This window comes from Aricia agestis, chromosome 19 (assembly GCF_905147365.1).
Source record: "Aricia agestis chromosome 19, ilAriAges1.1, whole genome shotgun sequence".
Taxonomy (NCBI): Eukaryota; Metazoa; Arthropoda; class Insecta; order Lepidoptera; family Lycaenidae; genus Aricia; species Aricia agestis.
The window spans coordinates 12,955,753-12,967,843 of NC_056424.1; the positions used below are offsets into that span (position 1 = coordinate 12,955,753).

The following is a 12,091-nucleotide window of genomic DNA, read 5'->3' on the forward strand; positions in this document are numbered from 1 at the left end:
ATATTTGTCTCTGAGTGCGACATTATGTGAGTATGTAACGTTGTATCGGATAATCAGCACTCTATCTACTGAACCGATTTGAACTCTTCTACTGATAGAAGGACGTTTTTGTTAATATAATAGGATTTAAGAAATCTAAATTTGGAAAAAAATTCCTCTGATTCCAATGGGTAGTTCAATCTAAGCTGAAAGCTGTATACAGCTTTCTGGTTTACCAGGATTATGTGTGTGCTAGTTATTTATGTGTTTTTTTATGAAATAAGGAGGCAAACGAGCAAACGGGTCATCTGATGGAAAGCAACTACAGTCGCCCATGGACATTCGCAACGTCAGAAGAGCTGCAGGTGCATTGCCGGCCTTTTAAGAGGGAATACGCTCTCTTCTTGAAGGTTTGCAGGTCGCATAGGTCCGGAAATACTGCTGGTGACAGTTCGTTCCAGAGTTTTACAGTGCGCGGCAGATAGTTACGCGAGAAACGCACAGCGAAAGACCGTGTTTAATTTAATTTAAATTAGTATATTGGCCACCAACAGATATATTAATTGTGATTAAAAATACATTTTGTCTGCGTTTTCAGCTTTCAGCTTTTTAATTTTGCGATTGCGATATGAGATGCATGATAGTTAACTAAATAATGCTAACCGTAAGATGAAATCGGATCTAAACCGAGTTTATATGCGTCGGTAAACTGCGGTTAAGCTAACCGGCGTTCGCTAAACGACTGTAACCGCAGGCCCGTTATAATGAGCTTCATAAATTAACAGAGAATGTGGCTGCTTTAGATTCTTTGGTGATCTATAGTTTTGGTCTTTAATCTGCAAGATCTCTGGTATTTAGTATAATATTAATTATACTATAGAAGACGGATTTAATAGAGTGTAATTTTAAGTAGTTAGTAAGGTGCTATATTATATATCAGATATCCAAAATTTATGACATAATCCAAATATTTTGTAATGTCGTTTTTTCTCCATTGGTTCTACCTATGATTTATACCTTTATATTTATGAATGCGAGAGGGAATCTGTCTGGCTGTCGTTTACCAGGAGTCTTGGGTGAAAGTTTTTGTGGGGGTATTTTCCGGGAAAGGTATGTCCTTTTTTTATGAAATAAGGGGGCAAACGAGCAAACGGGTCACCTGATGGAAAGTAACTTCCGTCGCCCATGGACACTCGCAGCATCAGAAGAGCTGCAGGTGCGTTGCCTGCCTTTTAAGAGGGAATAGGGTAATAGGGGAGAGTAGGGATGGGAAGGGAAGGGAAGGGAATAGGGGAGGGTAGGGAAGGGAATAGGGTAGGGGATTGGGCCTCCGGTAAACTCACTCACTCAGCGAAACACAGCGCAAGCGCTGTTTCACGCCGGTTTTCTGTGAGAACGGTATTTCTCCGGTCGAGCCGGCCCATTCGTGCCGAAGCATGGCTCTCCCACGTATAAGTCCCTTCCCTAAATTGTTTTAATACCGGGAAAATGTAGGATTATCATGCGATATACTATATTCTGTGTGACAAAATTTTCGGGCGAAACCTAGTGGAAAAATATACTATTCAACAGAGTATCTATATAAGAGAACGTTACAAAATTCTTTTATAAGCGTACAATATAGCACAGGTCAACAATCTAGATGTTAAAATGTCCCGTTGTGAGTGTATGTACATGTGTGTATGTGTGTTTGTACATACGTGAAGACAATATAGCCGTTCCGCACCGCGGGCGGCGCGTGCGCAGCCGTTATGGCAATCAAGTCAACGCAGCGCATTTTGAACTCTACCTCTTCGTGATACGGGTCAGTTTGCTTGGGACAGGTAGCCGTGATTTATGATAATTACCTTAGGGTTCCGCGAGTTTTTTATTTCCTATAAGAATATTGTAAAAAGTGACATTTATGTTTATGGCAAAAAATTCACTTAGAAGACTTATAAATGGGGACTTTTAAAGGCAGCCAAAGGGTATGTTATGTAGCTAACTGAGATGGGTGATTGAGAGTGCTTGTATACTTTCCCCTAAAAGGCCTGCCCCCTAGTTTAATATTACTTTCAGATTTGGCATAAACAAATAGAGATCATGTTTGTTTATATTCAAAAGTAATATTAAAGTAATACTGCTATAAGAGCTCATGGTAGGGGGGCAGTTTATTATTTTAGGCAGTAAAATAGTATTGACACTAATCATGGGCGATTGTAGACGACTACGCTCCTGTAGGTATCCTAATGGCCTGTAATTCCCATTATAGTTTTTGCCTCTTGAGCCATGAGACTGTAAAGTTATCTCTTTAATCTTATTTAGTCTCATCATCATGAGACTGTAGAGGCCATATCACAGTTTACAATGTAGTCAAAAACTCACTCTTGGAATGTCCTTCATAACACTTCTGCCATTCTCTCTCTGCCACTCACCTGGACAGGATCTTGGAGACGCAGCCGTGCGAGACCCGCAGCTGCCTGCTGATGTCGCAGGGTCGGACGCCGCTGTGGGCCAGCTCCACTATCCGCTGTCGGACCACGTCGGGCAGCGGTCTCCCGTTCACGAACACTCCGCCCAGTTGGTTCACGCCGCCGTGACCTGGAGACAACGACAGCGTCAGAAAAAAGGTAAAGCTTATTCATACCATGAACAGCATGAACACAAATGCCAAATCCCCTACCCTTTTCCCTTCCCTCCCCTTTCCTATTTCCTTCCCTACCCTCCCCTATTCCCTTTCCTACCCTCTCCTATTTCCTTCGCTACCCTCCCCTATTCCCTTCCCTACCCTCCCCTATTGCCCTATTCCCTCTTAAAAGGCCGGCAACGCACCTGCAGCTCTTCTGATGCTGCGAGTGTCCATGGGCGACGGAAGATGCTTCACATCAGGTGACCCGTATGCACCCGTATTTCATAAAAAATAATAATTGGAAAGTCAGCCGGTTACCTTCATACCTAGCTTTAAACAGTGGACTAATTTTGATAGGATTTGGTTCCTAACCAAACCATGACTCAGAAAAATATCATAGATTCCCGTGCAATCATAAGAATGGTTTGTAATACGCGTACCTAAACTTGGGAATTTTATAACTTTGGCGAAGGTGGACTGGTTTCGAAGAGACCATGCTACCACCTAAATTCGTATGAAGTTAGAACTACTAATACATGATACAGCATTTGTATTTACTTGCGTTTTACGTTGTAATCTAATCCACTAAAACCAACATAAGAATATTGTAACTTATCAAGACCTCTTGACATACAAAGTTGGAAGTTCTGTTTTACTGTTGTAACTAGTTCGGTAAGGTACCAGCTATTTTTCCGGTGGTTTGACAAGAAGAAAAGTTGCTCAATTATTTGGTACACAATAGGCAAATTACGGTACTCCGAAGTCCAATTTACTTGGAAATTTCCAACGAAAATGTTTCGAAAAATATATATTTTGTTGCTTTGCTGTTAAACTAACAGCAGTCTTGGTTTTACTAAATTGTGATAAAATTTTGAGGGCTTTCTTCTTTTATTAAATTTTGAATACAAATCTAAATACAGCTGATAGATAATAATAATACAGATTATAGGTCCCTAGTAAAAAGATTACCGCAATAGCGGATATCTTAGTTATAGGGAACACTGTAATTTAGACCTATCTCCCTTGCGACTTTTCTAACGGATCAGAAAAGAACAAAATCAATACTAGTATTATAAATGCGAAAGTCTGTCCGTCTGTCGGTTACCTCTTCAGGCTACGCCACTGAAACGATTTTACTGGTTATGGGGATATTTTGAGTGCCGGAAAAATGTACGGTTCCTGCAAATAAACTAAATTGGGCGCAACGGAGTTTGAGGCGTCATCTTGTCTATCATCTATATTTATAAAACTCAAAGGTGACTGACTGATTGACATAGTGATCTATCAACGCACAGCACAAACCACTGGACGGATCGGGCTGAAATTGGGCATGCAGGTAGATGTTATAACGTAGGCATCCGCTAAGAAAGGATTTTGATAAATTCCAACCCCAAGGGGTTCAAATAGGGGATGAAAGTTTGTATATAATAATACTTCTTAACGCGAGCGAAGCCGCCGGCAAAAGCTCGTATTGTATAAATTTCGTATACACAGGAGGTAATGTCTTGGCAGCATCGTGCAGTCAAAGCCTCCCTAGACTTGTCACCCCATTCGTCCTATGCTAAATGCATAGATAAGGGCTCTCTTCAGTCTCTCGTCCGCATACACCAGATATTTAATAATTACTTTACTTTCATGAAATGGAAAGTAAACAAAAATGTTTAGAGCATGTTAAAATTTCATTTAAATAAAGGTAAGTTATCTAACGTAACTAAATGCGGCCAGCCGACAAAAGCATTTTTCTAGTCATGATAATGATGGAGCTAAGTTGTACAAATCGGTAGATATTAATGAACCGTCCAAGGCCGTGAACCGGGTATCGAGCGCGCAACCGGGTGAGACCGGGCGAAACCGGGTGAATCCGGATGAAACCGGGCGTGAGACGCGCTGCCGAGCACGACTGGCTCCACGTGCTCGAGTACTCGACTGTATCTTGTAGTTTAAACCTGAGTTAGTCTAAACGTAAACAACGTAACGTCACTCAGCTATCTTGATCTAAGTTTATTAACTATCTATCTGTTCTGATCTAAGTATATTAACTATCTTCTGTATAGTATCTATCTATCTGTATACTAACTATCTGTTTAACCGACTTCCAAAAAGGAGGAGATTATATATTCGGCTGTAGATATTTTTTTTAATAAAATAATCTTAAAAAAGGCTCTTTTAATATTATTTTATTAAAAAGATAAAGAGCCTTGTTCAAGTCCTAAAATTTATTTATTTTTCCATTGAAAAAGTAATAACTTTGTGGCTGTATCAAATCAAGTAATTGCAGGTTAACTTGATGGAGGTTAATAATATGGTATGGTAAATGTCTACATTAACACAAGCAATGTTGTTAATATCATGAGATTTTTATTATAGATTTTATTCTATGCCAGATACTAACTTTGCCGAAATCTTAGATTGAAAACTAAGATTTTTTTAAGCTCAGATTGCTGAAGAATTTACTATGTCCCAAATACTCTATACGTTACATAAATTCAAGAATCCAAAACCCAAAATCGAAGATATCGCAAAACTAAAAATAGCAGGAACCTTTAAGACGCGGCGGGGGCGAGGGGCGGGGGGAGGCGTGTGCACCGGGCGTGACGATCGACCGGTCACGCCCCGCGGTCGATACCCGGGCGTGGACCCGGGTATGCCCGGATAACGGAACTGGATATATCATTTTTTATCCGGATAGATTTTTGGGATATAATCTAAACGCAAGTAACGGGATTGCCAATAATTTTGGTACACATTTCTTTTTGTACTTCAGATTATTATAAGATTACAATAATAATTAATTATTATTAATGTCTAGCTTTTACCGTTGGCTGTATCATCTCACTGGGACAACTTACTGACGCACTCAGAGTGGAACATTACTTACTTAAAATATGTAATTAATTGAAATTTTTGACATAAGCCATGGAGCTTATGTCAAAACATTATCTGTCAAACTCCTCATTAAATTGAAGGTTAATCATATTTAAATGTCTCTGCGTAGGAACGGCGTTAATTTACTTTTTCGTGATAAAAAGTAGCCATTTTTAAAAACAGACCCTGTACCATATTCATTGAAATCAGCTTAGTTATTCGTAAAAGAAACCAAATGTTCAGGCGTGTAGATAATCATCCTGAGAAACTTTATTTTTTCACGTTCCTCGACCAGGCTATACAGGATAATGGAATAACCGATATATCATTTTTTGTCACTACCTATGACGGATGTCGGATTATAAATTATATAAAGTGGATCACAATGATAATTCCTGAAGTTATGAGAGGGGGGTGCTTTATCTGAACTATGTGTTCGGTAAAAGTGAGCTTTCTTGTATCAAAAGACAAATATATTCAATCTTTAAGGCCGTCCTTGCCAACCTTGGCCATACATTTGCCGCGTTGCCGAGATCGCACCAAAACCCTATTTTTTTACTTATCTTAGTTCAAAATTGTCCTAAAAAAATTAAAACGGGGAATATGTAGTTTATGATATTGTCGATCTATTGGCGTGCGTTTCAAATAAAAGTAACTTGTAAATCCTAAGGAGATGCTGAATGTATGCTTGAATTTTAATAAATTGGTTTTACTTTGGAAGCTGATATCAAAAATAGAAAATTTAAAACGGGGAAAGGAATGTTGATATTATACTGAAGATTATTGCTGTATTTTTATTATAACTTTGTAACTTTCAAATTATGTGTTTATAAGGCTTTAAATACGGTAAATGACGGAATCTCCGTAGGGAAGGCCCTTAATAGTTCGAATCATTGGACAAATACTGATTGTACTGTAGGTACCTACTCGGCGAAACATGGCGGTAGCGGTCATTGACTCCCTGTCAAAAACTTGTCATTTTCAATACAAAGCCGCGATTGATATCGATCGATATATTGATGAATAAAAATTCCTCATTGAAATTCAATTTTTTTATTTATGTTCGAGCACCCGACGAGACTTCAATTTAACAAGGTTTATTGTTACCATTAAACATCTAGTTTCATATCCTCTTCAATGCCATCTTAATTTGTACCAAGTAAAGGGAGGAACACAAGCCGGAATATGCCGAGTAATTAGCGTAATTACAAAATGGCGGTGCCTCCCTGATGAGGGATGCTCAGACCCTCCACGTATATTATACAATTTTCAGGATAATATGGATGCTTTTCATGACATCAAAATGTGCAGAGAAGTAGATCGAATCTACGTTATTTGGTCGGCTAATGCTCAAATTACATAACCCGACCAAATAAGCGAGGTACACCATCTACCTATAATCATAGAGTAATAAATATCTGGGAGACCAGACCAACAAACAGAATATCATTATAGCAAAGATGCTATAATGAAATTTTGTTTGTTACACAGAACTTTGCTTGTTGCGCGGAGACCTTTAACATTTTTATGTGATAAAAACGTAACTCATATTCATCCTGACAAATAAAAGACAAAAACGACAAAGTATATCTAAAACGAAGTCTGGGATACTTTTAAAAATGTTTAAATGCTATAAGCGTGGAGGACCTGTAGGCTATACATATACAGGGTGTAACAAAAATAAGTGATAATACTTTAGGGTGTGTACGTGTTCCTTGTAGAGAGTTCACTGTGAAAGTAGCAGCGCTGAAAGAACAAAATTTTTTTTCACTTTTGTATGGGGAAACTCGTGACGCTCGGGCCCTTGCCCATACAAAAGTGAAAAAATAATTTCGTCTTTCAGCGCTGCTACTTTTACAGTGAACTCTCTACAAGGAACACATACACACCCTAAAGTATTATCACTTATTTTTGTTACACACTGTAGAGACACATTTTTCATATTTTATTATGCAAGTAACCATAATGCTCTCTAATCTCTACATATTATATTCGCTATACTCTTTATTTTCGTCGAAAAACTTATACATTTTAATGAAAAATAAAACCCTCCTGGCACAATCGAGTAAACATTACATCAGCCAGGTGCGTGATTAAGGTAATAACAGCACGGCGAAGGGCTCCCTCCCTTAATGAGTTCTAAGAGGCAAGATGTAATGCTCTCAGGATAAAACTTCGGATACTTCTTGAGATAATCTTTCAGTGAGTTGTTTTTCATGGCAATGAGCGGTAATGGCCAGGAATCCCATAAAATTAATTGTACTAGTACCTAGTTGAACTCTATATCCTGTTATGCTAAATACTGACATACGGTTTTGCTCGATAGTTTAACTCCAAATCGAGTAATAACCACCGTGTGGACTGCAAAACTGACAGCTCGAAGGCTCGCTTCGAGCCGGCTCCGATAGAATTAAATATGTCAAATATGTCATTTCCTTCGATTCGGAGTAAAACTATCGAGCAAAGCCGTATGTGAGTACTTAGCATTAGACCGTATTAAAATACGCATCATTCTGAAAGTTTATTCAAACTTTAAAGACTTTCTTTGAATTTAATGATGGCTTATTACTTGACTATAAATATTTAGGATATTATTTTTTAGGATTTATACGTGGGAGAGCCATGCTTTGGCACGAATGGGACGTCTCGACCGGATAAATACCACGTTCTCACAGAAAACCGGCGTGAAACAGCGCTTGCGCTGTTTCACGCCGGTTTCCTAACCCCTACCCTATTCTTTTCCCTACCCTCAACTTTTCCCTTCCCTTCCCTTCCCTACCCTCCCCTATTACCCTATTCCATCTTAAAAGGCCGGAAACGCACTTGCAGCTTTTCTGATGCTGCGAGTGTCCATGGGCGACGGAAGTTGCTTTCCATCAGGTGACCCGTTTGCTCGTTTGCCCCCTTATTTCATAAAAAAAATATATATTTTTCTATAAAAATATTTTTTACTCTCGGTACTCTATCTCTATTTAATTCTTAAATATTGAAAATTATTTAATGTATGAACATACTTTATATACGTATTATTTTAATAACGTAATATTCCATTATTATAATGACAACACAACATACATCAGTAATGTAAATAATATTAAAAAGAACCCACTAGAACATTATTCATAATTCATACATGAATCAACATAACAAAAACACATAGTTGTTATGCTGGCTGTAGATAAAACGAAAAAAAAAAACAAAATGTAATTTGAAAAAAGAACGCCAGATTCAAATGCCCTCACCGGAAGCACTCCGGGCCCTCCCGCCGACATCCTCTTTTGACTTTTAAATTTGCCGCAACTTTTGAAAAATAATCTAATTATGCTAACAGATTGAATTTTTTTCGCGTTATTTTATAAAGCACTAGCTATTTGACCGAGCTTTGCTCGGTATTCGATAAAACACGAATAGAATGACATTTTCTAAAAATGATTCCTAGCTAGATCGATTTATCGCCCCCGAAACACCCTATATACAAAATTTCATGAAAATCGTTGGAGCCGATTCCGAGATTCCCATTACATATAATATATATACAAGTATTACTCGTTTAAAGATATAAGATACCTACGTAGTGTCTGTAAAGTGAACTAATAGATTTTAAAGCCTTTTTAAAATTGTGTCATAATATGCCCGGACGTAGGTAAGGTTTCTAAGGTTTCTTTGACATGAGTTTTATTTATCTATACAACAAGTTGTTAATAGAGAAATTTTTGAACAACAGCCAATCAAATCCGTTAAATAAATAAACTCTAAATAAACTCAGAAACCGGGCATAAGCCTATTATTATCAAGTAGACTTAAAACAAGTGTACCACTCTTAATTCCTTCTTTTAGTGTCGTGTTATGTCTCATGATACGAATCTGATAGATTTTTACTTAGCTATATATAGCAAAGAAACTGCGCCTTATTTTAAAGCCTGAGTTCCTTTGTCTTTTCTCCTTTGGATAACATAATTTGAGGTCTTTCGTCTCCTCTGCAATACTATAATATTATATAATAGCTCCCACACCGGTGTCGGTGACGGTGGCTGGTTTCATTTAAACCAGGCCAGCTACGCAGGAGTAATTTTATAGTGCCCAAGTGTGTGCGCAGTACACACAAGAGCACTCTCTATTCCTTTACTCTCATAACCCAGTGGGACGGAAGACCGACACGACCGGCGAGAGATCAGGCGCAGGACCGACTTTTTACATGCCCATATTGCGACGTATGGATCATCTTACTTGTCAGACAATCAGGTGATCAGCCTGCACTGTCCTAACCAAACTTGGAAATAACATGTTTCCAACGCGGGAATCGAACCCACGACCTCCGAGTCAAGAGCCTCGCTCTATACCACTAGACCACGGAGGCGTTAGGAATAATATATAACTAGTGTGAGCTTAAGCAGGTCTTTACCTCTCACGCTCTTCCTTTGAGGCCTTATCCAACCCAGTATTTCCAGCCATAATTTATAAACCTATTAATATCCTTACTATAAAGCTATACAATCACAGACACGGACGTCCAGTGGGTGCGCATCGGCGCGTGACGGAGGGACACGCTGGCCTTGGGAGAGGATAACTCTACCTGACTTATGTGATCCTGGTATATGTGGATGATATGGTAAAGGCTTGGATCATTGTCGAGGAAAAACTACGAAAGGAGTTACAAAACTAAATGTTAAATGTCTTTGTATGATATTCTATTTATATTCTGTGGCTTGTCATAGTAACGTGGTTTCGACAGGAGTAGGTATGATTTAGGCAAAAGATAATATTATATCTTAGTAAACGAATTTCCGGAAACAATTTTATTAAGATGAATGATGAATGAAAAAGATTCATATAAGCTTGTTACCTATTAATAATAATTTAAAAATAAAAAAATATAACATTTAGGAATAATATACCAACTGCGAAAGGCTAGTAAATAATGGAGTTCGTAATACGCCTTTTATCTCGCATCAAATATCTATAACATCTCGCATCAAATATCTATACTATAATATAATAACTATTCTTGAATCATGAAAGAAATCAGAAGTCTGTGCTCTAATTTCAAAGATTTGCTATATTTTGCTCGCTTCGTCTAGGTAGGTATATCCTCTTAGATCTGCGTTAAAGCTAACTTTGAGTAAAATTAAATTTTATTGCTCTCGTGAAGGAGATCACAATATGTATTGTTGATTGGTTTATGTTCTGATGTTAGCTACTAAAGAGCACATATAGTAACTAAATAAACGCCCTTTAATAAACATAGAGACCTGCAGCTGCAGGCATCTAGCTCATCTATACATATTATTATTATAAAACAAAGTCGCTTTTTTCCCTCATGTCCCTTTGTTCCCTTTAATCTTTAAAACTACGTAACGGATTTTGATTATTCTTTTAGTGTTAGATAGCCCAGATATCGAGAAAGGCTATAGGCTATATTTTATCACGCTAAGACTAATAGGAGCGAAGAAATAGAGGAAAATCTGGAAAAAACGGGAAAAATTATCTGAAAGGGCTAACTTGAACGAGCTAATATCAGAATTTTTCAGTGTTAGATAGCCCATTTATTGAGGAAGGCTATAGGCTATATTTTTATCACGCTAAGACTAATAGGAGAATATGGAAAAAACGGGGGAAATTATTTGAGAGGGCTTATCTCGCGAACTACTGGAGCAATTTTTATGTTATTTGGCACAGATAAGAAGTAGACCACGTCACACGTGAAGGATTATAGGCTATCGATATTAATATGTTTTTCAGTGGTTACATATTTTATACCCGAGCGACGCCGGGACGGGTCGCTAGTTATTCTATATAAGGACCTAGCTAAAATCAAATTTCGGAATTTTTTAAATTTCCCGTGTGACAGACATTATCTTCAACATCACAAACATATCCAATGAAGCCAGCCCGTCCACATGATTTGAATAAACCATTAAAAGTTTAATTATAATTCCTGTACAGGTTGTGGCTGGGGTGGCCAGCGGCGCGTGACCTGGCCAATTGACCTTGGACATTTCATTATAATTATAATTTGCCAAAAACTGGTAAAAGTAAGTAACAATTCTGTAAAAGTAACATTTAACGCCCGCAACTCCGTTGCGCCAAAATTCGTTTATCCCGCGTGAACCGTACATTTTTTCGGAATAAAAAATATCCTATGTATATGTATAAAAAATATTCCCGGCACATAAAGCATCTCCATACCACATTTCAGCAAAATCGGTTCAGCGGCATTTATAATATAAGTACTTAGTACTATGGATGTGGGAATATGAGTAGACCCAAAGGAAGATGTTCCTATTTCCGATCGGGCGAGGTGCTCGGACAGGATTTGTGTGGTGAAGACTGTGAACTGTCATCACAGATTGGTGAAAAATATCCTTCTTACTGAAAACTGTTTTCTAGAGATACGAAACTTGGATATGGCAAGACGTATTTGACAGAAATATATAAAAAGTTACGCCATCTCCATCAATGTCATAGCACAAATTTTAAAATGGCCCCAAACATGAAGTCCCACTTTTGCCCCGAAATAACATAGGTAGGTACACAATAACTAATATTATTATTGTCTAGTTCCACAATTTATTTTTTATTTATTTATTTATTTATTTATCAAACAAACTTATCTACTATTACAGGAGGAGGACAAATTTT

General features: G+C 37.8%; 1 protein-coding gene across 3 annotated transcripts in view; it reads right to left on the minus strand.

The window, feature by feature from the left end:
- The window catches only part of LOC121736785 (paired box protein Pax-5), an 86,168-nt gene that overhangs the window by 30,575 nt on the left and 43,502 nt on the right, over positions 1-12,091 (minus strand). For all 3 annotated transcript variants that reach the window (XM_042128171.1, XM_042128172.1, XM_042128170.1), the window contains exon 4: positions 2,394-2,559. In XM_042128171.1, the coding sequence (XP_041984105.1) occupies positions 2,394-2,559 (166 nt within the window). The remainder of the gene's footprint in view (positions 1-2,393; positions 2,560-12,091) is intronic.